The sequence below is a fragment of the Penicillium daleae genome (genome assembly GCF_028827525.1).
Source record: "Penicillium daleae strain IBT 16125 chromosome Unknown utg000002l_segment0_segment0, whole genome shotgun sequence".
Lineage (NCBI taxonomy): Eukaryota > Fungi > Ascomycota > Eurotiomycetes > Eurotiales > Aspergillaceae > Penicillium > Penicillium daleae.
In genome coordinates this window covers 6,474,430-6,500,965 of record NW_026623150.1, presented here as the reverse complement: position 1 = coordinate 6,500,965, position 26,536 = coordinate 6,474,430, and the positions used below count along the sequence as shown (strand labels likewise).

General features: G+C 51.1%; 10 protein-coding genes across 10 annotated transcripts; 5 read left to right on the top strand and 5 right to left on the bottom strand.

Moving 5' to 3' along the window:
- Positions 1–2,880: 2,880 nt before the first annotated feature.
- Positions 2,881–3,942, top strand: N7458_003225 (Initiation-specific alpha-1-6-mannosyltransferase; the record flags this gene model as incomplete). The annotated part of the gene is made up of 1 exon (XM_056906608.1): positions 2,881–3,942. One exon carries the CDS (start codon positions 2,881–2,883, stop codon positions 3,940–3,942), a length of 1,062 nt encoding a protein of 353 aa, XP_056770715.1.
- Positions 3,943–5,384: 1,442 nt separating this feature from the next.
- N7458_003224 (cAMP-dependent protein kinase) lies at positions 5,385–6,783 on the bottom strand (the record flags this gene model as incomplete). Its single annotated transcript, XM_056906607.1, has 4 exons — positions 5,385–6,104; positions 6,174–6,298; positions 6,372–6,461; positions 6,531–6,783. The coding sequence occupies 4 exons, from the start codon at positions 6,781–6,783 to the stop codon at positions 5,385–5,387; spliced, it is 1,188 nt and encodes a 395-aa protein (XP_056770714.1).
- A 613-nt stretch (positions 6,784–7,396) lies between these two features.
- Positions 7,397–8,366, bottom strand: N7458_003223 (V-type proton ATPase proteolipid subunit; the record flags this gene model as incomplete). The annotated part of the gene is made up of 8 exons (XM_056906606.1): positions 7,397–7,433; positions 7,497–7,582; positions 7,644–7,728; positions 7,798–7,904; positions 8,006–8,088; positions 8,163–8,190; positions 8,238–8,255; positions 8,319–8,366. The coding sequence occupies 8 exons, from the start codon at positions 8,364–8,366 to the stop codon at positions 7,397–7,399; spliced, it is 492 nt and encodes a 163-aa protein (XP_056770713.1).
- Positions 8,367–9,242: 876 nt separating this feature from the next.
- Positions 9,243–12,984, top strand: rom2 (putative Rho guanyl nucleotide exchange factor (Rom2); the record flags this gene model as incomplete). Its single annotated transcript, XM_056906605.1, has 2 exons — positions 9,243–11,970; positions 12,041–12,984. 2 exons carry the CDS (start codon positions 9,243–9,245, stop codon positions 12,982–12,984), a joined length of 3,672 nt encoding a protein of 1,223 aa, XP_056770712.1.
- Positions 12,985–14,754: 1,770 nt separating this feature from the next.
- aspA (uncharacterized protein) lies at positions 14,755–16,280 on the bottom strand (the record flags this gene model as incomplete). The annotated part of the gene is made up of 6 exons (XM_056906604.1): positions 14,755–14,995; positions 15,060–15,662; positions 15,742–15,829; positions 15,896–16,012; positions 16,079–16,154; positions 16,260–16,280. 6 exons carry the CDS (start codon positions 16,278–16,280, stop codon positions 14,755–14,757), a joined length of 1,146 nt encoding a protein of 381 aa, XP_056770711.1.
- A 787-nt stretch (positions 16,281–17,067) lies between these two features.
- N7458_003220 (phosphatidylinositol-3,5-bisphosphate binding protein HSV2) lies at positions 17,068–18,463 on the top strand (the record flags this gene model as incomplete). Its single annotated transcript, XM_056906603.1, has 4 exons — positions 17,068–17,176; positions 17,235–17,467; positions 17,529–17,885; positions 17,939–18,463. The coding sequence occupies 4 exons, from the start codon at positions 17,068–17,070 to the stop codon at positions 18,461–18,463; spliced, it is 1,224 nt and encodes a 407-aa protein (XP_056770710.1).
- Positions 18,464–18,710: 247 nt separating this feature from the next.
- On the bottom strand, positions 18,711–19,713 carry N7458_003219 (IST3 family RNA-binding protein; the record flags this gene model as incomplete). The annotated part of the gene is made up of 2 exons (XM_056906602.1): positions 18,711–19,581; positions 19,658–19,713. The coding sequence occupies 2 exons, from the start codon at positions 19,711–19,713 to the stop codon at positions 18,711–18,713; spliced, it is 927 nt and encodes a 308-aa protein (XP_056770709.1).
- A 418-nt stretch (positions 19,714–20,131) lies between these two features.
- N7458_003218 (dynein family protein) lies at positions 20,132–22,043 on the top strand (the record flags this gene model as incomplete). The annotated part of the gene is made up of 6 exons (XM_056906601.1): positions 20,132–20,297; positions 20,392–20,556; positions 20,619–21,001; positions 21,065–21,158; positions 21,218–21,831; positions 21,897–22,043. Coding segments are annotated over 6 exons (1,569 nt in total), but the record flags the coding sequence as incomplete, so codon positions are not given.
- A 1,446-nt stretch (positions 22,044–23,489) lies between these two features.
- N7458_003217 (spermidine synthase) lies at positions 23,490–25,257 on the bottom strand (the record flags this gene model as incomplete). Its single annotated transcript, XM_056906600.1, has 3 exons — positions 23,490–23,894; positions 23,950–24,253; positions 24,320–25,257. The coding sequence occupies 3 exons, from the start codon at positions 25,255–25,257 to the stop codon at positions 23,490–23,492; spliced, it is 1,647 nt and encodes a 548-aa protein (XP_056770707.1).
- Positions 25,258–25,570: 313 nt separating this feature from the next.
- On the top strand, positions 25,571–26,306 carry N7458_003216 (uncharacterized protein; the record flags this gene model as incomplete). The annotated part of the gene is made up of 2 exons (XM_056906599.1): positions 25,571–25,718; positions 25,852–26,306. The coding sequence occupies 2 exons, from the start codon at positions 25,571–25,573 to the stop codon at positions 26,304–26,306; spliced, it is 603 nt and encodes a 200-aa protein (XP_056770706.1).
- Positions 26,307–26,536: the final 230 nt, after the last annotated feature.

Here is a 26,536-nt window from a genome sequence, read left to right as displayed (position 1 = left end):
AAGTTCCGCCAGCAAAACCCCCGCGGCCATCCACGCCGAAGCGTGCGCCCACGTGGGCAGCAAAACCCCCGCCTGAAATGCCACACGAATCATCTCATTTCCCATGTATCGATCACAAGTTACTGCACAATTCACAAAGCTCATCGTTCAGCGACATATAGTTCAAGTTCTTCACCACGTAGCATGTAAACACTAGATTTAGGCAACTTCGGCTGGTACCTTATGCTTCAAAGCAATCCGAGCTGAATGGTACTGTAAGACGGATTCCGAAATTGGGTATTCAGGTATTCAGGTATACATATACTGTACTCCGTTCCATGAGGTATGCATATCTACTACTTCGTCTCGTGTCTATTTGACTCAATTCGGGCTAGCGTTGTAGCGAAATGGGAAAACCATCTCCAGGCAAAGGATATGTCCCAGGTTTGCTTAACCAATGGATAAGAAACGGGCATAGATCATTGAGATAAACTTCCAACGGCGGCACGGGAGATCCCTTGGATATATATTTTATATAGTAGCATTACCTACCCACGATAGGCCTGGTTTTCATTTCAAATAGAACAACCAAGCACATCAGGAGCACGAATAGTAATATCAGCACATTATCCCATGCACTTTATTTATTTCGGTATCTGCCAGCCACATGGCTCGTTCGAGGAAGTATACTTGTGGCGATCTCACTAGCCAGAATTTGAGCTAGGAGAAATGCCCTTGGACGTGTCCAGACATCTGTCAGCGCATGGGAGTCGGTTGATCTCGAACTTATTGGGTGGAGCACTATTGGCCTTGCTCATGATTATTGACTCTGTACCTGAAAGAAGTAGAGCTTGAAAACTGTGCCGACAGGTTCGTAATTGTAGAGAGTGGCGCCACAAAAGTCTGTGACCCCCCTAGCTGACCACCCTTTTTCTGCCATAGATTCTGCCGCACTAAAACCTCTCAAAAATAATAATCAAATTGATCGAATAGCTAATATTTAGTATACCAGCCATTTGATGCAATAATCGCCTGGACCCTACGTGGCATACTCTCTGATAGGCTCTCTAATACACCAAGATCAATTTGTTGCCATGCCTCCTTCGCTGTATCGATTAAAATAGCTAGGGTGTTATCGTTATTAGGCATATACAATAGATCAGGCCGAATTTCATAGATCTTTTGCTTAAGTAATGTCTAAAGGTTCTCAATTAGATTAAGATCTAGCGAGCAAAGTAGCCAAATCATAATCTTACGGCCTAGATCTGCTATAAATTCGCGTACGATCTACGCAGTGTATATTAAAGTATTATCCTATTGAAAGATTGAAGCCGGGTCGATAAGCAAAGTTAGTAGGATTCGTTAATATAAATCAAGAATTACAAAGCGATTAACTCCTTGACGAGGAGATTCTAGGTCTCCGTATAGGGCTACTGTCAGCATATAAGTATGCGTGCGCATAAGATCTTACGTCAGCTAGGAAGGCGGTGCGCATAGCGGTCAACCAGAGGGGTCACACACTTTTGTGGCGCCACTGTATGCAGGTGGAGCTTAGTTGGCTTGGCGAAGAGTTTGGGAGAGCTTCTCTGGGAGCATCTGATATGGCTACGTAGCTACTGGAGATAGTATGAGATGTGTGTCGCTGTACTAGTTATGCGAGATCAATCTGCAACTGGCCACATCTTCACAATCCGCTAAAGCCTGAATACTTCTCTTAGATGTGTCGAGTATTTGCACGGTGCCCAACAGCGAAGAGGAATCGAACGGACTCTAAAATAATGTCTAGTTATCTTAAGCCATCATAAATTGTCCCAGGAAAGAAATCAACAGCGAAGCAGAAAACGATAAACGCATTCATGGCGGTTTTTATCTAATGGTACCTACAGAATAACTTAGATGGCGGGGAAATAATAGGTTTGCATCTCGTAGAGAGCTGATCACATCCTAGTTAAGAGGCGAGCTAATCAACACTGACAAAGCAGCTGTCCGAAAAGCAGATTGGATCTGCAGGAGGCGTCGTTTGGAAATTTCGCTTCAGGATCAAACATGGTGGATGTCACATTAGTAGTCATGATTGCAGCAAACCCCTGCCCAGGCAATCAAATCAAGTTCAAAGTGGTCTGCACAAAGTATTGTATTCGGATTCAATTGTTGAGGGGCCTTGGTGCACCCATTAGGCGAAAAAGTCGACCACGATAATCAAGATGATGGGCTATGCCAGGGAGGAATGTGATTCTTGACACCTGTCTATAATTACAGAGAAAATATCATGCATTGAATGGACAGAATCAGAATAACCTGGTTGACAGAGTCGAGGGGCCTTCTCAAGCCACGTGAGTGGCTCCACCCAAACGGGTGTACATGCGCCCCAGCTGTCGCAGCATACGCAATCCTTTTCTTCTTCCAACATAAAGCTGCAGGCAGGCCCGGATCAATCGCTGCCAGTCAGCGAGACTTGAATTCAATTTCTTCTCCGTTTACAATCTATCACCTTTCAGACTCTGGAATCGGCCCGAGGCTCTATCCTGTGCCTGCTCGGAAGCCTCCTACAATATTCTGTTTGCGGTACTCCTGTGTACCTCCGATCTCCGACCGGCATCGAGGTCGCATTGTGAAATTACGGATTAGGCAAATGCGACAGCCCTGCAACATTGCAATGCCACTTCCTCGATTGATCTGAGCTTAACTTTCTCCTCGACAAGCACGCGCGACTCTAGCCCGGATCAACCTTCAAAAACCTCCCGCATTTCCTGATCGCCCCCCGAGCTTGCGCTTGAGCCTGACACGCACCTGCAAGGCGTGGTACCCTTGTCTCAGTAGCGCGCGTGGCTGCGGCAACATTTTCCAAGGGCATTCCAAGCGAATTGCGCCGCCGTCGCTGCCCGCCGCCCGCCGCCCAACATGCCAACGTTCCGCAGGCCCTTACTCGCCGCTATCTGCTTCATCGCCTTCATCTTCCTCATTCGCTCGAGTCGACCAGCCGAGGTTCCTGGGGCACCTGGCTATCAACCCGCACAAGAGATATTCAGCGAGGAACAGGATAGGCTATTACATCTGAAGAAAAAGGCAAAAGCTCGACAGCAGCAAGCCCTCTCCTACGGTAATGCACCACTACGCGAACGCCTGCGATACCAATTCCCCTACGACCTGCGAAGCCGATTCCCCGCATATATTTGGCAAACGTGGAAATATACCCCATCGTCGATATGGTTTGGAGACAGCCTTCGTGCGTCCGAGGCAAGTTGGACAGATTTACATCCGGGATTCACGCATGAGGTAATTGCGGATGATACGCAAAGGCATCTGGTCCAGTACCTGTACGGATCTCTCCCAGATGTCTTTGAAGCCTACGATGCCTTGCCGCTCGCGGTCATGAAGGCCGATTTCTTCCGATACCTGGTTCTGCTCGCCCGGGGTGGAATTTACAGCGATATCGACACTTTTGCTCTCAAGCCAGCCCCGTCCTGGCTGCCCGACGAACTTGACCGATCCAAGGTGGGCTTTGTCGTTGGCATTGAGGCCGATCCAGACCGTCCCGACTGGCATGATTGGTACTCGCGCCGCATTCAATTTTGCCAATGGACTATCGTCTCGAAACCCGGTCATCCGATCCTACGCGACATGGTTGCATATATCACGGAAGAGGCACTCCGCATGAAGAGGGCTGGTATCCTCAAGGTGGGAAAAATGGATAAGACCGTGATGGAGTTTACGGGACCGGGTGCGTGGACAGATGCGATTTTCCGCTACTTCAACAACCCCGAGTACTTCCATATTCTGTCCGGGGAGAAGAACGTCACGTACGAGGACTTCAGTGGCCAGACTACCCACCGAAAGATGGGAGATGTGGTGGTCTTGCCAATCACGAGTTTCAGTCCGGGCGTTGGGCAAATGGGTGCCGAGGACACTGATCACCCCATGGCTTTCGTGAAGCATAACTTTGACGGTATGGCTACTCGTTAATTCTACAAGACTGTTTCCCTACTTGACGCTGACGTCGGAATATGTAGGCTCATGGAAGACAGACCCTTCCCTATGAAACAAAAAGTTGGATTTTACAATACCATTCAACTTCAAATCCGAATCTTCGCACTACTCGCGCCCTTGAGGTGCATTTTGCCTACGATGAAACACGGCACAAATCTTCTCTTATCTCGCGAATCCGCACAGGGCATTGAGATTCTCACTCATCACTTCCTTTGGCTTCACCCCTTCTCTCAGGCTTCAGCTATTCCCGCACCGCCTAGCCTATCCAACCCCACGCCAAACTTTCATCGTTGAGCCTCTTCAGCTTGTACCTTCCAATGGGTGGTATGCAATCCGTCGTCTGGCCAAAATGGCCCAAAACTAAGAACTTGCTGGTGGAACTTCCACGGGCAATGAATTCTCCTGCGGTGACGTTCCCTACTTGCGACCCATGTTCCACGAACCTCCGTAAATATGATTCCCATCACTGTCTTCTTGTGATATACCCTTTTGTACCTGCAATTTTTTTAGATGATAGCAGTGCTAGCTTATTAGAATGATAGACGGGGCTAATGTTGCTCTTATGGACCATCCGGTTCATGATTGAAATGTGAAATGTCGATTTACATTAACTTTCCTGACCTTATCTGAAGTGGTCGAGGTGACCAACACATACTAGGTATGGCTTTTGCTGAGTTGGCGCTTGTTCCAAGAGTGCCGAATAGATATTTAATTGAGACTTACATACTCATCTCCTCTACCAAGCTTTCGCTACTCGGAAGAATTACGTGACATCAGCAAAGATGAAAGCTATATTCATGATAGAAGTATGTACGAGGCTAGTTCGCGATATGACATATTCAAGCCACCAACCGCTATATATACTGACTGCTTCAAAGCATGACAAAGCCACCACTCTGAGTGAAAAATACAAAGTGGTGGTTGTAGATCACAAGAATTAGATACATGCATCCTCCACTAAATGCAGGGAAGACTCGAAAGAATTGGCAATGAGGATGGATGGGAGGTTATCGGATGGTTGTCGGAGCGAGGTGAGCGTTGACGTCAACCGAAAAACCCCCAATTCGGGCAAATTCATGACTCGAGGTAAGACGGAGTTGAAAGGTCTTTGAGATGAGACCAGCTCCATTGGTGCCATGTGAGCAGAAGGAAAGAAAGACGGGTCGGCAGGGCCGCTGGTCTCGCGATACATGCTGCAAGACTCTCATATCTCTGTCGTGATGGCTTTCGGATCAAAGAGATAAAGATGAAGATCAAGGACAAACGGAAAGGCTATGGGCCCCGCCCTAGCAGAGAGCCATGATCTGAAACCTAGAGAGAAACTGCGATTCTCGGCTTCGGGATCCGCATCATAGAGACGGGTGGTTGTTGAAACAGACCATACTGAAATACTTGATGATCTCTGAATGTACTGCCTCTCAGAAATCACTGAAAAGAGGCTCATATTTCTTTTTCAGGTCATCAGTATAGAGATTCTGGTTTCGGTTGTCGGAGTCCGGGTATTCCTCAAAGTTTCCGGTGTCCGCCGGATGTGATACTCGGGGAAGGATCGGGCCTTTGACGCGTCGATAAAAGAGATCATCCCAAGCCACATCTTGGAAGAACGGGTGAGACTTGACCCGAGTTGAGCCGCCGGAAATATGGCCCAAACGTTCCGAGGGGTTGGTTTTGCAGAGCAAGGAGACAATGTTCTGCGCTGCGGCGGGCATATTTGGCGGGAAGCGTATTCTTCCTTCAACGATTTGCTCATATATACGCATGGGATTTTGATCCCAGAATGGAGGCTGTCCAACAAGGAATTCATAGATCAGAATCCCAAGGGCCCACCAATCGACAGCGAGACCGTGACCGCTGTTATGAATAACTTCTGGAGCTAGGTATTCGGGAGTACCGCAGAGTGTGTAGGTCTCACGATTGTCAACCTGCTTTGCGAATCCAAAATCGACGAGTTTGATATGACCGTCGGCGTCGAGGAGGATGTTCTCCGGCTTGAGGTCGCGATAGGCCACTCCTTGGACATCGTGTAAATATTCAATGGTCATTGTAATTTCCGCCGCGTAAAACCTCGAGGTTTCCTCGTTGAAACGTCGTGCTCGTCGGAGATACGTGAAGATCTCACCCCCAGGGCAAAAGTCCAACTGCGATCAGTTAGCGTCCTGCAGGAACCCGAGACAGAAGTCCACGAGGGAGCCCAAGCCAAACCATACCAACATATAGAGATTCTGTTCGTCCGAGAAGGATGCGACTAGGGTTGTAATGAAGGGATGTCCGATAACGGCCGTGAGGGTCTTGCGTTCATTGCGTACATGTTCGACCTGCTTTAGCTTGATCACTGTTCAACGATAAGCGGGCGATAATTAGCCTTCGGCTGCATGCAGATTGGAGGATCTAAAGCCCACGCGTACCGTCGGCCTTGCGCAGGATCTTCAGCGCGTATACTTTGTTCTTGTCGGTCTCCTCCTTTAGTCGCGTGAGCCATACTCGGGCGAAAGTACCTGTAAATCACAAAGAGGACGTGTCAGACTCTAGCGCTTGCGCTGGTGTGCGCGCAGAAGTATCCTCACCGGTTCCGAGCGTCTTGATCAAGACAAAATCATTCACATGTAAGCTCCTCGAGGAGATATATAGCTGTTTATCGTCCCGGCGCTCGTTGATGAGGAAGGGGTTCGAGGATCGTTGCGGAGACCGACGGATGGACTGGATGAGGTGCTTCTCCTTCTCGTGGATATCGGTGGAGCGCATACTATGGCTTTTGGAAGTGGGAGAGCTGCCCTGTACCTCAGTTGGCGCCGAATGTTCAACAGTTCCGGTCGCCATTGGTAGGGCAAGAGATCATGTCTCTTCGCTGCGGCGTGAAGCAAGAAAAAAAAGGGTATAAAGCGCCCACCCGGTTAGCGCGCCACCAATCGCATCGGCACCCCAGCTCGATTCCAGGGGAGTTTTAGATCGAAACAAGAAACATTTGCAAGTAAAGTCCCCAACCGAAGAATGGAGGGGGGTTAGGATGGTTAGCGCGGGGCAGAGAGTTATGAAAGCGAAGGTCTGCCAGCTCTGACGTATCTTATGGGGGCGGGGCTGAACGGGCTGGACGGATCAGGGGGCGGATTACGGTGATAAATCGGAATCTTCTTTTTGGCCTACGCCTGATTTCATTCACCCGGAATCTATATGCGAACAGGGCCCTGTTATAATACACCCACAAAATATCAAAGAAAATAACGTCCATGCAATTCAGATGACAGCTGGCCCGGATCTTGATCGACTTTCTCGAGACACGGCTGGCGCTGGCGCTGGCGCTGGCGCCTTTGGAGCGCAACGCATCGGGACGATCAGATGGAAAGAGTCTGGGCTCAAAAATGAGGAGGAGTTATGCGCCGAAAAAAAAGCAAGTGCACTAAACAGAGGTAAAGAGGCGGGAATCGCCACGCTCTCAAGACTTGGAGTTCAAGATCAAGCCAACAATCAAGCTACTCGTCGTGTTAGCCTCGGGACTTGGAGAGTATCTGGATACCACGTCCCCGGACACTTACCCATACAGACCTAGCACTTCACCGAAAATCAAAATCAGAATCATACCGACGTAAACCCGTGACTGTTGCATGTACGCGCGAACACCCTAGGATGGTGATTAGAGCTGTATATTTCCCTTCAAGGCACATCGAACCCAGAATCCTTACCGCATCACCAACAATCCCAATAGTATAGCCCGCGGCGACACCGGAAAGGCCAACCGATAGACCCGCTGCGAGATGCATAAATCCCCTGTTTCCCGAAGAGTCAGCCGTTTCTGTCTGGCTGCACACGAGCACCTCCCCAGCTTCTCAAACGTACTTGTATAAGCTCTGTCTCTGAGCTGGGTTGACATCTCCAGCGATCAGGACTGAAATAACGAGACCGTAGACTGCAATGATACCGGACATGACGACGGGGATGAGCGACTGTGGAAGCAAGCTGGTTAGCCTCTCTGCATGCCATGCCCGTGATAGGGTCATCGTGCGCGCTGGTTGGACCAGTTGCGCTGCTCTTTCTCTCATCGTACCTTCATAATCAGGTCTGGTCTGAAAGTGCCCACACCCGCAATACCGATACCTGACTTTGCGGTGCCATACGCTGCTCCTCCAGCTGTGAAGTGGTCAGTTGTTAGCTATGCTGCCCGAGTACCCTAAATTATCTGTCCACGGTGTGGAGTGACGTACCCCCGAAGATCATCTTCGAGGAGAGAAGCTGTTAGTATCCTTGATGCATCTTGCCGAAAGTATTGATTGACTCACTGCAGCTGCAATGCCGGCCTATTCCAAGATACTCGTTAGCCTGGACTATCTCTGAGCGGGAGCTTCAGTCGGGCTACTCACGAAGGAGAAGAATGGGGCGAACTTGGGCGCCAGGTCACTGTCCGCCATGATGAAGGGTGTGCAAGAAGTGAGAATTAGGGTTGTACAGAAGAGACGAGAACTCGTCGAGGCGAGATTGAAGACAGCGCGAGCAGCTTAGCGGGAGGTGTACTGCCAAATCGGCTGTCTCTCTCCTTTGGAGGTGGTTTGCGTGGAGGATCATTTGGCCCGCCGTAGCGCAGTCCCGTGCTTGTCCGCTCGGGGGAAGATAACCGTACCGTACCACTCTTGTGGAAGCTTCCACTACGGGCCCTGGCGGTATCTTACCGGGTCTGGTCACCAGATTACCACAATATCGGGCAGCCTGTCACCTCGCCTCATTCTCGTTCCTCCTCCTCCCCCCCCTCAAGGCTATCACTCTGCATTTCAACATTCACTACTTCCCCACCAGTCAACCTCTTCCCTCCTCCCCCTCCTCCGTCTTCTCCCTCTCGCAAATCGTTCCCTCCTCTCAACGGCTTCCCACTGGAGGAATGCTGAGGGTATGAACTTCCAAGGAGCCCGAACTTTGTTGCGCTCACGGCTCCTGGCGCTCTTCGGTTACGACTTCTGAACCCGCCAACTCCCTCCCCCCCAGGTACCTACCAGAGGGAAAGCTATGCCAAATTGAGGACACTTCTTTGCACAGAAACCATTTTTCATTTCTGTCCCTCGGATACTTCGCCCCCCGCAGGGTTACCACTTTCGCTCTTCCCTTCCCTTTCGATTGCCCACGATCGGATCTTGAACAGAACAATTGCGACGCCCTGAACGCTCTCTACGATCGACGCGGATACCCCCCCCCCTTTTTTTTTCTTGCTTTCGTCCTTTTCCGATCTTCCGCACAGAGCAATTCTCTCTATCTGACAACCATCCGCTCTATCGTCGATTGCGGGACTTGTGAACATGGCAGACTTGGGGGGCCAGCGTAACCGGAATTACCGGCCCTATGGCAACGGGCCTGCCTCGTCCGTGCAACGAGATGCTGCGTACAACGACATCTTCGGGAGCGCACCTCCCCCGGGACGCTCCCATACAATGACATCGCAGACTCCACAGTTCTCACAGGGTCGCGCTCATACCATGTCGTCGCATGTGGCGCACCCCCAATTTCAACGAGGACCGCCTCCGCCCACACGACAGCCAGTTGCAAATGGTTATGGACCCCCACCGTCAGCGCCGCCAAATGGATACCCCCCGGCACCACCGTCTGGAAAATATCAAGCCTACAACCCGGGCGCGGCGACCATGTCCTCACAGCCGCCTCCGCCGCGACAGTACCCAGGGGGCCCAGGACGGTTCGCCTACCCCCGACCCCAACGCCTGGACTCTAAACCCGGTCCGCCATCCCAGTACCCGGACCCCCACGATCTCGGCCGGCCAATGCCTCCTCCCGCCTTGAATTCTGACCGGGAGAGGTCACGATCGATGGCTAAATTGAGTGGGCCATCCTACCAAGCCAGCCCAGCCCCGCCGACTCCCTTCAACCATACCTCGTCTCAGCACGCTCGTCAACCGCCGCACCACTATGGTGCATCCACGGTGACCCAGCTTGGACGGACAGTTCCTGATAGACACAGCGACACGAGAGCCATGTCCATGACCTCCTACGCGACGGATGGCAACCATCCCCACATTATGAACAGTGGAAGGCCAATTCCAACTCCAACCCGAAGGCCCCCGTCAGGCCATGAGCAATCGACCCCGCCGCAGAGATTTGACTCAATGCCAGCCAATGCGGCCGATTTTTATGTTAACAAACCCCGCCCTCCAAGCGATGCGTCGACCCGATCCCGCACAATGTCCATGGCTTCGACTATCATTCCAGATCGAACAATGAGCGTGCAGAGTCAGACCACACAGGGTTCTAACGATCAAAACACACTTGTCTCTAGGGATTCCCACCGTCGTGTTCCTGTGGTTTACCCTGCTCTGCTTTCGCGCGTTGCGGATGTGTTTCGAGAGAAGATCTCGATTGGTGAGCGACAGAAGAACGGCTTGTCATACCAGAATGCCTTCTCGGGTACGGATGCTGTGGACTTGATCGCCAATATCATCCGGACAAATGATCGCAATTTGGCTCTCCTTCTGGGCCGTGCGTTGGATGCCCAGAAGTTCTTCCATGATGTCACCTACGACCATCGCCTTCGAGACGCTCCTGGGGAGGTCTATCAATTTAAGGAGACTTTGACCGAAGATAGGACCGTCGGTACCGAAGTCAATGGCGTGTTCACCCTCCTGACTGAATGTTATGTGCCTACATGCAACCGGGACAGTCTTTGTTACTCCATTGCCTGTCCCCGCCGCTTGGAACAACAGGCGCGGTTGAATTTGAAGCCTCAGCCGATTCTGAGAACTTCGGGATCTCAAGGCAGCTTACATCTTGATGATGACGATGACAATGACAACCAAAAGCTGTGGATTAATATGGTTCCGAAGGAAGTCTCTGAGAATGTTGACGACCACGAGAAGAAACGGCAGGAAATCATCTTTGAGATCATGTACACCGAACGTGATTTCGTCAAGGATTTGGAATACCTGAGAGATTTCTGGATGCGACCATTGCGTGCGGCTGGCACCAATACCCATTCTCCTATCCCTGAACATCGGCGAGAAAAGTTTATTCGGACAGTGTTTGGAAATTGCTTGGAAGTGTTGAAGGTCAACAGTGCTCTTTGTGAAGCCCTGAATGCTCGTCAAAAAGAAAGTCACGTTGTCAAGACCGTCGGTGATATTTTCCTTCAGCATGTGCCTCGCTTCGATCCTTTTATCAAGTACGGTGCCAATCAGCTTTATGGTAAATTCGAATTTGAGAAGGAGAAGGGCTCGAATCCCGCCTTTGCCAAATTTGTGGAGGATACCGAGCGTCTCAAGGAGTCCCGCAAGCTTGAGCTGAATGGTTACCTTACCAAGCCTACCACTCGTCTTGCTCGATACCCACTGCTGCTGGAGTCAGTCCTCAAAAATACGGCGGATGATAATCCTGACAAGGAGGACATCCCCAAGGCTGTGAAGCTGATCAAGAGTTTCCTTTCGCGCGTCAATACCGAGAGTGGTAAAGCCGAGAATCACTTCAACTTGGTGCAGCTGAACAATCAATTGAAGTTCAACCCTGGCGACTATGTGGACCTGAAGCTCACGGAGGAGAACCGCCAGATGCTCACCAAAATGGCGTTCAAGAAGACCACTGGAGAAAGCTCCGAGGTAACTGCCTATCTTTTCGACCATGCAGTGCTCCTTGTTCGTATCAAGGTTGTGAACAAGCGAGAAGAATACCGTGTGTACAAGAAGCCTATCCCTCTTGAGCTTTTGGTTATTGCTCAAATGGACGAGGTCATTCCTCGCCTGGGAATTTCCAAACGACCGTCATCGAGCCTCTTATCCAACAAAGTGGCTCCCAATCCTCCCCCTACCAAAGACGGACAGCTACCGATCACGTTCCGCCATCTTGGTAAAGGCGGCTACGAGCAGACTCTCTACGCAACGTCTCCAACCCAGCGAAGGAAGTTCATTGAAATGGTTGAAGAGCAACAACGCAAATTGTGGGAACGCAACAGCAACTTCTATAATAAGACGATCCTGTCTGAGAACTTCTTCTCGGCCATCAACCGTGTCAATTGCTGTGTTCCAGTTGGTATGTTGACCCTATCTGCGCCATACCCTTATTTCTGTTTCTTTTCCATGTACTGACCAAGACAATTTAGACGGAGGACGCAAATTGGTCTACGGAACTGACAGCGGCATCTACCTGTCAGAACGCTGGCCCAAGGACAAGAACGCAAAACCCAGGAAGGTGCTGGAGGCCAGCCAGGTCACTCAAATCGATACTTTGGAAGAGTACCAATTGCTCCTGGTCTTGGCAAATAAGACTCTCCAGTCCTACCCTCTCGATGCGCTTGAGATAAGAGAGGGTCAAAATACCATGGCGAAGCGCCCGAAGAAAATCCAGGGCCATGCGAACTTTTTCAAGGCAGGCATCGGTCTTGGTCGTCACCTGGTGTGCTCGGTCAAAACGTCCGCATTGTCGAGTACTATCAAGGTTTACGAGCCAATGGACAATTTGGCCAACGGTAAGAAGAAGTCTGCTGTCAGCAAGATGTTCCAGAGTGGGCAGGATACCCTCAAGCCCTTCAAGGAATACTACATTCCTGCCGAATCTTCTTCCATCCATTTCCTGCGCTCTACACTGTGTGTCGGCTGTGCACGCGGCTTTGAGGTTGTCAGTCTTGAGACGACCGAGACGCAATCGCTCTTGGATCAGGCCGATACATCTCTCGATTTCGTCGCCCGTAAGGAAAATGTCAAGCCTATTCATATCGAGCGTATGAACGGAGAGTTCCTCCTGAACTACAGTGACTTCTCGTTCTTTGTCAACCGTAATGGTTGGCGCGCTCGTCCAGACTGGAGAATCTCTTGGGAGGGTAATCCGAATGCCTTCGCACTGTCCTACCCTTACATCTTGGCGTTCGAGCCCAACTTCGTCGAGATTCGCCATGTCGAGACAAGTGAGCTCATTCACATCATGACTGGCAAGAATATCCGCATGCTGCATTCTTCCACTCGTGAGATCATCTATGCTTATGAAGATGAGAATGGCGAGGATGTGGTCGCTAGCTTGGATTTCTGGAACAAGCCACAGCAGATTTAATCTTTGCTGGCTGTATAACCACTTTCATAGGAGCCACTGGTGGCTCATTGCTGCCGTCTCTAGTCGCCATGTCTCTGTTCTAGACATTCCGTTGTTCCAGTCCTTTACTCTGGAATTGCATTTGCGGTATTCTTTTCACGGCTGCTTGCAACGAGAGATGAAAGCAGCAATGGATACAAAGTCCTTTCTGTCCTGCAAGGCTTTCGGGCTCCTTTCGAGCCCACAAGGCTGGGTTGAGTCCTGCATCTTCACTTGTATACCAGCGTCCTGGGACGTTCTCAATATCCGCGCCCCTGACCCCATCCTTTCGCCATCTCCTCCATTTCCTCCCGTCTTCCTCCGTTCTCCTCGCCTAGAAGACCTCAGTCCAATGGCTCTTCTCCACATCGCCAATCTCGTTTCTCTGTCCGTCCGCGTGTACAATGGAGCGCAAAATACCACTTCTTGCGTGTCTGCTTGCCTTTTTTTCCCTGCACGCGCCGTTCCTCGTTGCATCTTTTCCGAGCTGCCTTACTTTCTCCTTAAAAATTTATTGGACTTTTTTTTCTTTCTTCCCCCCCCCCCCTCCTCCCCTCTCCTCTCTCTCTCTCTCTCTCTTTTCTCTTCTTGCTTGTGCCTCCGCATGGCCTGCGAAGTGATGACCATGTTCTTGGATCTTTTTAGCTTCTTTCTTCTTTCTTTCTTTCTCTAGTATTATTTACTTGTACTGTTTTTTGAGGTGTCTTCATAGTTTTTTTCTAAATGGATGCCGTTGATATGGAATGCTTCGAGCTTTCATCTGTAGTTTCACGAGGTGTTTAGTCGCGTAAGGTTGCGAAACTACTATATCTCATGATAGGAGATAGATGGGCATTCCATCAAGCGCCTGGTTTGAGACCAAAGTAGCAGTTAACTACCTGCAATGCTCGGTTGCCCATCTGAGTACGGTAGTCCATCCGGCCTGTGAATAGATGCTTCAGCCTAACTAGATCTCTAAGCTATACCAAGACGGAAAACACTACAGAAAAGACACCCCAGACTACTATAACTCGATACAAAAGAACACAAAGGCCAAGATACTTTTTCTTCCTCATTTACTATCGGGCTAGGAAGACAGCGGGAAAAAAAGGATAGACACAAGACATGACCAAACACAAAACACAAAAGAGAAGAGGGAATCTTGCTGCGCTGCGGACTTTGGACAAGGTGCCAGGAAGGAAACAAGAGAGATAAACCCGGGGGGAAGGATCACGATAGGAGGGAGTGGATGGGGGAATAAGAAAAACAGGATATGCAGGAAAATAGAAACCCCCGAACAAGTAGACGATTAAAACACAGGGAAAGGGGAATGAGAAGGAGGGATCGTTCTAGTAAACCCACCCCCCAAGATTGAGGGAAGGAATAAGAGCATCCGGTGGGCGGAGAGCAAATTGGGAAGAGTCGCAGGGTGGAACGTCGAGATGAGAGGAGCAATTCAGAGCAAATTGTCCCATCCCAAGCGTGCGCTCTTTTTCCTCCAACAGAAGCAAGAAAGGAGAAATTTGGTGCCCGTCGTCGAATGACCAGAAGGTTGCATTCTATGTTGGGAATCTTGTCCATCTCCGTAGAGACACCGGGTAAGACATAGCAAGCAGAGAAGAGAAAAAAAAGCTATTAACGTGAATAAACAGTCAATATTATCCCCATAAACAGAAACCAACTTCGTGCCACGAAGTCCATGAGTTGGCACAAACGGTATCACATTGCGAACCGGCGCCCCGCTGACTGAGCCGCATCGACGACAGAGTAAATCTAAGCCTCCCCGTTGGCGGCTTCGCTGATATTGCTCTGGCTGGCCTCGCGCGCCATGCGAGCCTCGATCTCTCTGAGCTGGCTCTCGCGGGCCAACAGCTCCTGTCGCTTCTCGGCGATCTCGCGCTGCACCTTGAGCTCGATCTCGCGCAGCTTCTCCTCCTCGCGGCGGAGCTGCTCCTCCTTCAGGCGGACAGACTGGGAGGCAAGATCCTCGGGGTTCATAGAAGAGTCGATGCCGCTGTTTAAATATATTAGTATCGATGATCATGAGGCAAGGGATTGGATTTGTAGGAAAGACGTACGAAATGGCACCGTCCACGCTCTTGCTGAGCTTCTCGGTACGGTAGTTCTCGTAGAGGAAGTCGTGAGTGATCTCCTTCAGATCAGCCAAATGGCTGTGGAGCAAGGCACTGCGAATGGCCAGGAAGTCGGAGTGCCGGGGGTTCTCGACCTCGACAACACCCCAGGGGTACTGTCGGGCGCGCACTTTCCGGTTATCAATCTCGACAAAGTCCTCGGAGCCAACAATAGCAAAGGGCATCAGTCCACGGAGCTCGGCGTTCTCCTCCACGGTATCCTCGTCATCCTCCTCAATATCGTAGGGGAAGTTGTAGACGGGGATGCGGTAGTGTTCGATGTCCTCCATAATCAATTTCTTGGACTCGGCCAATTCTGCGGGGGTGAGGGAGTCGGCCTTGCCGATGACGGGAATAACGTTGACACGGGGGGACAGGCGCTTCATCAATTCGATATCGAGTTCGCGGAGACCGTGGCCGGTAGGTGTGATGAAGTAGAGCAACACGTGCACACGGTTGTCCCTGAAACGGGGGTTACGCTTAATGCGCGACTCCTCTGCAAGAATGTCATCATATTGGCGCTCAAGGTAGCCGACAATCTCGCCGAAGCTGTTATGGGGTGTCAGCAGGGGAGAGGGACTCTTGTTGAGGATGTGGAAAGGATGCGGGTTGCGGGGTATAAACATGCCTCGCCTCGTTGTCAATCTGATCACCAAATCCGGGGGTATCAACGATGGTTAGGGAGATGCGAGTGCCCTCCTCATCCAGCTCGAGCTCTGTTTTTGATCCGAAAGGTCAGCATTGATCTACGCTGGCTGCGCGGCGGAGTTGCTCCCACTCACCGACAGTGACGGGCTTGATGCGAACGCCCTCCTCGATGTGAGCGTGCTCAGCATCATCGGCCTCCTTGCCCTCCAGCACCTTCTTTCCGCAGAGAGTGTTGACAAAGGTTGTGCGACCTGAATTGGGAGATGGTTAGTTGACAATTGGCCAGACCAACGGGGGGTGTCCATTGTCGGGCGTACCAGTTCCGCTGGCACCGCACACCATCAAACAGAACTGAATTCCCTTCTTGACATTCTTCTTGCGGCGAATCTTGATCTACCCACTCGGGGGTTCTAGAGTTAGCTCAGGTGATCTTTTTTGCCCCGGGCCAAGTATGGGGCAGAAGCTTGGGGGAAAGAGGAATAAAAGGGGAAAACATACCGCGTTGAGAGCGGACGACATGGTGGGCTAGGTAAGGAAAGGAAAGGAGACAAGAAGCAGAAAGAAAAAAGAATTGCCTTGCAGCAAGGAATCCACGAAAGAAGAGGGTGAGGATGGAGGCTCTCCTGAGGATTGATCTGGACGGAGAAAGGTAGTCGGAGTAGTCGTAGTCAGTAGTCGTAGGGGGGGATGTGAGGAAAGACAGTTCGTGTTTCCCCCTTTCCTTCCGCCGCGAGCCAATCACGGGACGCTGCTCTTCTCCAGCTTGGTTGGCAAGCAGCCCATGAAGAGAAACTCCACAACGGGGCCAATGGCTGATGGGATGGTGAATAGCTACAGACTGAATGATTTATGAGATGATTTTTGATCTTTCTATCGACTTGAAACTTATTTTGATCTTTTCTAGCAAGCCTATAGCTCATTGTATTTTGTCGTGTTCACTCAGGGGCTAGAGACTCGGTGGGTCAACTCCTGACCACCGCAGCGATTACATAATCCATGATTCAGGCACTCAGGCACCAAGGCACCCAAACGTGGATCCCAGCGAGGGAGCTTCGACTTGCGCCCGCATTTTCGCCTCTTTCTTATCGCCGATCCCGCCCTGGACGACATGGAGGCTGGTTGAATAATACTCTGCCCTTTTCACGCCATACTCGACTGCATTTCCTCTTCATGGCATTGATAGTTGCTGACTGAACGGAGCGTGACCCACTCACTTCGAAGCTATCAACTGCATCCTGCGACATTCCACATCACCCCCAGATCAACCCCGGTCCAAGCTTGGTGACCCACGTCATGGTCCGCAACCATGAACACCCGCCAAGTTATTGACGAGACTATTGGACCGTATTCGCTGTCAGCGGCCTTTAATAATGACAGCAGCTGTTTCTCAGTCGGCTTGAACTCTGGCTTTTGTGGTAAGTCTCGCGCGCGCAGCTTGATGGGGCATGTCGAGGGAGCTGCAAACAACGAAAGCTGAGGCTAAGAAGGGTGATTGTGCAGTGTTCAATTCCAATCCTTGTGAGCTCAAGGTTTCTCGAGGTAAGCTTCCGGCTTCTTACATCCTACGACAGACTATCTCAAACTCACCGCCCACCTCGAATCACTTAGATTTCAATGCTGGAATCGGCCTGGTCGAAATGCTCGGCCAATCGAACTATCTTGCGATTGTCGGTGGAGGACGAAACCCCAAGTTCCCCCAAAACAAAGTACGCACAAGCCTCTCCTTGGATCCAAATGCAGAACAAGCACTCATAAGATACCCATCAGCTGGTTATCTGGGATGACGCCAAGCAAAAAGCCGCCATCACCCTCGAATTCCGCACCTCCGTCCTCGGCGTCCGCCTATCCAAGTCCAGAATCGTGGTCGCGCTCTTGAACAGCATTCATGTATTCGCATTCTCGACACCCCCACAGAAGTTGTCGGTATTCGAGACGTCGGATAACCCGCTCGGACTAGCGTGCCTTGGTCAGAAACAGCTCGCCTTCCCAGGCCGGTCCCCGGGACAAGTGCAGGTAATCGAGCTGGAGACGGGCAATATCAGCATTATACCGGCGCATAGCTCTCCCCTACGCGCCATGACACTGAGTCCGGACGGGGAGGTGCTTGCGACAGCAAGCGAAGCTGTAAGAATCCCGCTGGCTAGAGCCGGCTTCTTACAGTTGCTAACATATTCTAGGGAACACTTATTCGTGTCTTCTCTACAGCGAATTGCACGAAACTGGCAGAATTGCGCCGAGGCGTAGACCATGCAGTCATATTCTCTCTTGCATTTTCTCCCTCTAATACCCTTCTAGCAGTCACTTCCGACAAGTCCACACTCCACATCTTTGATATACCCCACCCGCATCTCGCGCACCGAGGCCAGTCTCCCACTTCAGCGACCGAGGAGGGAACGAATCAGAAATGGGGCATTTTAGGCAGACTACCTCTGCTACCGCGTGTGTTCTCCGACGTGTACTCCTTTACCAGTGCTCATTTTGAGATTGGCGAGGAGGCTACGCCGGGGTCACCGTACGCAACGCCCATCGGTACATCAATGGGGCGGCCTCCCAAAGGCGTCATTGGATGGATGGATAATCGGACTCTTTTGGTAATTGGATCCGGCCAGGACGGGCGTTGGGAGAAATTCGTTCTGCGGGATGGCGATGACGGCAAGCGATATTGCATGCGCGACGGTTGGAAACGGTATCTGGGCGGCTGATCGCATTCTAATACCCAATTATATAACGATAGCGACCGATTTGACCTCTTCGGGGAGATGTCGAGGCCAGGATCCGAGGCCTCGAAATGTTGGGAACTCTGCTGAGTACTGGTTGACTCTGGCTGAGCTAGATACATTGGACGGCGATGATTGGACCAGTTCCTGTAATAATACAGAGCCTTGTGTATATGGAGTTTCGTTCGTGGCAGGTAGATGGGCGAGCATAGAAATGGTGTATGCGGGCTGTTCAGCGGCGGCGATCATGTCTCTCTCGGTCACTGCGATGTCTTCGAGAGCCCGGTGAGCGAGATCGCTCCGTCGACCTGTCTCTCCTAGATCGTTCTCCTCTTTCCGTTGACCGGTCCCCACGAGGACGTTCCTTTCGTTCTGTAGAGCGATCTCTTCTCGATCTCTCCTCGCGATCTGCAGACCGGCGCCGTGATTTCGTTTCCCTGCCTGGGGACCGATCGTCTCGGCGTCTGTGGTCCGTGGAACGAGAGCGATGGCGGCGATGGTGTCGACTGGAGCGTTCTCTGCTGTCATCCCGCCTCCTAGACGATCTTTTGCTGCTTTGATACTTCGCAATCGCAAGTGCAACCTCTTCTTTCTTCTCTTCGATCAAGAATTCCTTCATCGGGTCCTCCTCATCGTGGTTCTGAATGAGTTCTTGGAGTTCCTTCTCCTCCTTGAGCATAGGTCGGCGCTCCTCTCTGTCGGCATCGCTGCGCCTTCTCCTGCGGTCATGTCGGCCATCGTCGCCATCCTTTTTGCTCTCGGTAATAGTCGCATCGCCCATCAGCCTGGCGACATTATCTCCCTCCTCCTCGTCATCCCGGCGCTTGTAGCGTGTGTGGTCCACACGCAACAGACGCCCTAGAACCGTTGCGCCACCCAGATTATCGACTGCAAGGTCTGTGCTGCGCTGGTCCTCATATTTGAGGAACGCAAAACCACGACTCTTGCCCGTTTCCTTGTCGCGGAGCAGGTTGATATGCACTGGTTCTCCATACTGCGAGAAAATCGTGACAATATCACCCTCCGAGAGATCGAGTGGAAGCCCGCCGATGTAAATGTACGCGGTGTCGCGGTAGTCTGCATGCCATGACGCTTCGGGTGGTCTAGACGAAGCGCGATACGAGTTAGTTCCGGAGTTATAGGTGACAGAGTGAAGTATCATGATAAGCTGTAACTTACACCGCGTTTTCAAGCTCGCGCTTGTTGAGCGCCTGAGTCTGGCGAATGGCGTTCATGGTGGGCCGTTGGGAAAGAGGTGTAAGTTCCGGGTTGAAGAAAGAAAGCTGGTAAGAAAAGGGTTCTCCACCCGGAGCATCTGCGGAACCGTAAAATCGCCAATTGTTTACTCACCCCCAAGCAGCCCCCCTGGTCCATCCTCCGTGACGTCGTCGGATGCAAGCTCGTTCACCCACACGACATTATTTCATTTAACAGCCGAAGAAGCTCCTGGCTGTTGCGGTCCAGGTCGAGCTGTAATCTTATCCCACTTCCGCCCGCTTTCTCCAGATTCCCCTGACCGCGCGCGAACTCTTTTGTCCTTCACCTCCCCTCCACCACCACTTCCGATCCGGCATTTCTAACGAGCCACAGCCCTCAGTACTCCTACGCTTTGCTCAGGTGCTTGGAATGGTGCATGCCTTTTGAGGCATAGCGGCACTAGACCAGACGATGTCATCCAGTCCGAATCGTGGAACCAAAGCGTCCGGTACCAACAGTCGGCCTACGAGCAAGGATGGTTCAAAGAAGAATATCTGGTCGTCATTGCTAGATGGTGTCGCTAATGGAAAGCGCCTACCGGAGAAAAACTTGTTGATCCTAGGTTAGTGAGAGTCCCTTTGTTCTAGTGAACATTCCTGCCCGGCCCACGCCCGGCTTTTCTTTCGCGACTGATGATGCTAATTTGTTGACCTTAGGGGGTACCCCGGAAAGCCAGAGAGACTTCTTGGAGACCTTCTCTGCAGACACCTCGGCGGATCCTGGCTTGGTGAACGATAAGCGGAAAGGAAAGACGCCTCCAATCGCTAATCAGTTTGCCTTGGGATACACATACCGAGATGTACTTGATGCCGACCAAGAAGGTGCGGAGACTCTGCGCGATATCATTTCATATCCTGCCAAGCCTAACATTGATACTATATAGATACGCTGGCGCGTGTGTCGGCTTACCTTCTGTCGGAACCCTCTCCATCATTCGCTCCTCTCCTCAAACCGCTCCTGACCCCTCAATCTGTACCCGAAACGCTTGTCATCATTCTCCTGGACTGGTCGGACCCATGGACCTGGATTCGGCGGCTAAGAGAATGGGTGCGCCTTCTCCGCTCTGTGCTGGTGTCACTCGACGACGATACCAAGATCGTGATGGAGGAGACTATGACCGACTGGCGGGACCGCAAGCGAGGCATGGATGCTAACTCTGCAGCAGCGGGAGGGATGTCAAACTCCGGAGGGCCCGTCACAATACCCTTGGGCCCCGGTGAGTGGGACGAGGGTTTGGGTATTCCGATGTGTGTCGTTTGTCAAGGAGTATGTGTCCCCTATATCGATGTTGATGGTACGGAGAACACTATAGCTAATCAATATTCACAGGCGGACAAGATCGAAAAGCTGGAGAAAGACCACGGCTGGCACGAAGAGCAATTCGATTTTATTCTCCAGTTCCTGCGCACAATTCTGCTAAAACGTGAGTTTTGACTATTCGCCTTGGCCTTGATGTTTATGTCTTTCTAACAATACGCACAGACGGCGCTTCCCTCATTTATACTACACCCTTCCTCGCGAACTCTCTGCAGAGCTTGATCCACTCCTCTCTTGGTATACACTCTCTTTTGAAACGACAATCATTAAAACATAATGTTATCGACCGGGATAAGATCCTAGTGCCCGCTAATTGGGACTCTTGGGGCAAGATTCGGATTATTCGTGAAGGATTCGACATGGAAGGTGTATCAACAGCATGGTCAATTGAGATCCAAGATGCGCCCGAGCCAGTCGAGTCGGCTCAAGGTGCTGGCCAGCAGAGCGAGAATGCCGAAGACGGCACCAGCGCCGTGGTGGTGTTTGAGCAGACCATCCAAGACCCCAAGCGCGACACGAGTATTGCCCATCAGGCTACTTCAAATGGAAACAAGATTGAAGTCGAGACCTCGGACATGCAGGGCTTCCTCGCTAAGCAAGTTGAGCTTCTGGAGCAGCTTCGGGCCGAGGACGATAAGGAACGATCCAACCAGCCAACCCCACAGCTGGAAATGTCTCCCATGGAGGATGAGGGCAGAGTCAACGAGCACATCGGTCCTGTGCAGTTCAATATGGGTGGCATCCAAGTTGATGCGGAAGATATGTTGAAGAAGCTAAAGGTAAGCTCAAGTCTCTACACAGCACCCGGCTCAACCCTCGCTGTTACTAACACATCCATCTGTAGGACCGAGAAGCCAGCCGAGCCCAAAAGAAAGAAGGTACCCCTACCAATCCCGGCGACGAGAAAGCTCACAATCAAGCATTGGCAAACTTCTTCGCCGGCCTTGTCAAGAAGCCTGCCGCCAGTCCTCGCGGAAGCCCGTCCGCTTGAGCTGCCTTTCACCCTTCCCTCCTTGGGGCTGTATTTTAGTGCTATGGGCGTACATATGGCGGAAGTCCGAGACTATAGCATCGGCTTGGTCTCTGATCTGCCGACGGCTTGTGCATAACTTTCATTTTTCCCTACTGTGACTTTCTTATGGCTTTTCGCGGGGTGTTAGATAATGATACCAATATGAATTGTCTTTCTGATGTTGTTGGTGTATTGTTTGAAGCTCTCTCTTGTATTTGCTACTTAAAGATTCAATGCAATGGATGATCTCGCGTTGTGTAAACCTGGACAGTGGCTTGAACCTTTCTGTAGGTACACATCCATGCCCGATCGAACCTTCATAGGTCTTGATGTCCCAGCGTGAAGCGCCCATCTCTTTTCTGTAAATTTATACTCGATTAAGTTTCTTTCGCCGCACTTTTGCTGATGGTTTGCGGCTGATTCAAACCGAGGGCAGGATGCTCTTCAAGACATAGATTGCTGGAGCCGTGACCATTGTATATCAAGTTTGTGGTTTGCCCGGTAGCGTTTGTCTGTGTCAAGTTTGGGGGTGTGTTCCGAATCCTTTCCAGCAATTTGTAATGGACACGATGAAGTTACCCCAGGTTGCCACCGATGTATAAGCCTGCATAGCTGTGCCCGAGTCTCCTTGCTATCTTCTTAATCCTATAGTTCCTATTAAGAATATTGTTCAACAACAATGTCCAGCGATGTTAGAATGACAGGGACACACCTGGGGACTAGAAGCGAAACAGATAGAACAAGTGGATGAAGCGAGAATGATTGTCTGAATCTAACCGGGCAAGAAGAAAGGAGGCTCTGGGTCTATCCCGGTTGACTCTCCCAAGAGGCTAGAAGGGGTTGGCACTGCTCACAGTAGTCAGGAGTGAAAAAGGTGGTTGAAGGAGACAAACTAGAATTCATGAGAGACGTCATACACTCTAGGGTGCAGGTAGATGTAAATTCACGTCCTCTGGGGTGCTCATCGGTTTCAGCTTTGGCTTAAGCGGTCTTTACCCCGAGGACCCAGTTCCAATGTCGGTGTCAAATTCTGAGCAACATCAAATCAGCGGTGACCACTGTCAGTGACGCGTATAAAGTCAAATAAAGTTGAAGTGAGATATAATATCACTGAATATGTCAAGTATCAGAGTCTCAGAAGAAGCAGCAGGCCCTGGCAGCTAGCTCCGGATCTGAGGAGTTGGAACTCCCGCAAAGATATCTGGCTTTTGATTTTTCCTTCTTTACAGGTATAGATATGCCTGTTTGCCAAACAGCAGGAGATTTCCGGTTGTTATTTGTGGCAGATCTGGAAACGAAGTGGTGTCTTCGATATAAGGTCGCAATTGAATTAACATGTCTTCCTTTGATAGATTGACAATCTTGACGAGATAAGTAGATAAAAATAATACAATTCTTTTTTTCTCAAGTTCGGCATCGAGTCCTCTACCAGTTCTCCCACACGGCAGCAGGGATAACCTTCCTCATAATCTCCCAGTGCTCCAGGGCTCCTCGGTCCTGGAACTTGTGCAGGCGTCCGACTTGCTTCTCAATAAGCACAGGTCTTCCTTTATTGGGAATAGTTGCAAAGACGGCTGGATCAATCTCGTACTTGGGAACTAGGTAGTTCTCACGAGACTTGCTGCGAAGGTAGTCTGAAGGGACAGGGTCCCGGAACTGGACAGGGGTGTTCGAGCTCTTCTTGCAGAAGAAGACCATGTTGGTGAAGTCTTGGGTTTCATCATCCTTGTTGGCCGGTTGTTCACGGAAGATACGGCACGACGGGAAGACAGCTTGGATGGTACGAGCAATGAGACCGGTGGGATAGAGCTTGAGATCTCCAGCATAGTTCTGCATACGGTTAGCAAATCTAAAATTTTTCATGGGCGTATTGAACATGTCTTACAATAGCAATGACACCATCGTCCCTGAGCAGGGAGCTAAGGTCCTTCAGGAACTCATAAGTGAAGAGTTCCGCGGGCTCAGCGCCACCAGTGAAGACATCGTGGATAATATAGTCGTACTGGGGAGATGGGCTTTTCAGCGCACGCTTGACGAACTTGGTTGCGTCTTCGATGGCAGCGACGTGGTTTGAGGGGAGATTGAAGTACTGGGTTGCAAACTTGTGCACCACGGGGTCAATTTCAACGACGGTCGTGTCGATTCCATGCTTCATAAATGCAGCTGGTGTGGTACCAATACCAAGGCCACTATAATTTGTTAGTCACTCGTTCACCGAATGGTATTACCTGCGGCAAGGAACCATCGAGTCTTACATTACCAACGCCTTACTCCCAGCATCAACACGAGAACCACCATGTTCGGGCTCAACCAGTCGGACAGCCTCGAGCATAGCAAAGACCGCGTAGATGGGGTCTTCGACCTCGGGCCGATAGCCCGGTGAAGCCTTAGTCCACTGTCCACCAAGCAAACTGTGATCACATCGCATCACCCGGAAGCCATCTTGCTGGTTCTCAAGAACCGAGAGATATCCAGTATAGGACTCCTGGCGCGCCAGAAGAGAGTATCCCTCCTTCTGAAGGACCGAGTTCACGCCACCGATGCCTCCCAAGTGGACATCAGAGGTCACCGTGAATAGCAGAGAGGGGATGGCCAGGAGGAGCATCTTGGACGGGATTACAGCCGCGTACATCAGGGCAATGAGGAATTGCAAGCCAGCACGAGAGAAGACAATGGTGAAGCCAATCCCATGAGCCAAAATTGCTCGGGCAACGTGCTCGCCAAAGGAGTAAAGAGCGTAAGAGCCGAGAAGGGGAACATGCTCGACAACGAGGTCACCCTGCGACTCAAGGTGCAAGGAGTATTGAATCTGCTTACCGGCGACAGCAACGGTAAGCATGACAAGCGGATAGTAACCGAATAGCTCAGTGATGACTGGACCAGCCGGGTTTCCGAGCTTGGAACTCTGCTGCATGACGAAGTACTGGATGGTAGGGGTCCAGAAAGCCAGAACTGGAAGAAGGATGGCGGCAAGACGACCGATGCGTCTTTGGATCTGATCTTTCAAGAACCAGCCGGCGCCGGCGAAGATGGTGACACCATAGTTGTGGAAGAGATGGGATGGCAGGGAACCGTAGACTGGTGAGAGCACCAGTACCATCACAGGAGAGTAGAGTGCCAGAATAAACAGCAAAGCAATTCCGGAGACGAGCCGCTTGGCATCGACTCGCCTAACGAATTCTTCGACTGACATGATTCCCAAGTGTTCAAGACTCCTTGGGGTTCCGGTCCGAACAATTAGATATCAGCCCAGGAGGCAAGTTCGTCTGCAAGGGTTATTAGCAAATTTCTGCATTCAATCCCCGGAATGAATATTAATGAGAGCGCCCAAAGGCAGTCTGCATTTGAATTTGAAGCGAATGATGGACGTACAAGCTCAGTTCGACAGCATATCAAGTCGAGGGAGAAAAAAAAGAGCTGCGGAGTGGCAGAAACTCCAGGCTTTTGCCGCCCACTTCCGCGTTCCTAACTTCATCTCATCCCCACATCTCTGAAACGACCCCAAGATGCCACATTTCCCCATGAATACGGGGGTCCAGTCGAGCCAAGATGCATCTCACGATGCGCAGCATGTCTCAATCAAAGTCAAGAACCGTCGGAAGCGGTATCTGGATCTGCATCCCGAATACTTCACGGCAGATCTCGAGCTAGCCGGTCCGCTTGCTCTTTCCTTGTTGCAAGCTCAAAATCTGGTCTCTGTAGTTCCTAGACACGGATTCCAGCATGCGGAGCTGACGGCAGAGAACTGATTCAAAAAGCTAACCGATGTGGAAATTCAAAACTCTAGATCCCTTACTGTACGATCGCCTCATCCGTCGATTCCAAACCCCGCAAGAAAGGGAAGCACAAGGCCGCGCTAAGGGCTTCTCGGGAGTTCTGCAGACGGATCTGATGCGTTCCGAAGCCAAAATGGAGGCTCTCGCACACCCAGATCCTAACGCGATGCTGAGCTACACGCGTGGTCCCAACGGGGAGATCCTAGCCGAGGATCGCGATGATATCCCGGCCAGTAAGGAGGAGGGGGAGAAGGCTTGGCAGTGGGAGATGGGACTACGATTCATGCGAGGCGATGACCCAGACTTTGATTACAAGACTGTCGATGAAAATGATGAATACGATGACTGGACGGAACAACAGGATAAATACTTTGAGGATGAGGAGCCTCAATGGGTGGTTGGAGATGCCCGTGGCGAGGATGCCCAGGCCAAGCTGCAGGGTGAGACTGGCATTCAGGACTTCTGAAAGGACGAAGCTGGTCAAAGACTTTCTGATCTACTTGGACCTGATGGGATATGTATCCGGGTTGCCTTGGTACGCTGATATGCCCAATCGGCTTCGTCTTAAACGACAGAGCGGGATATGGTATAGCGATCGACCACATTCTGAGACCTCCCGGGCACCCATCACTGCGTCTTGGAGCCCATTTTTGGACTCAGTACCGCGTCCGGTGAATCTCTTCGCCCATGTGGGGC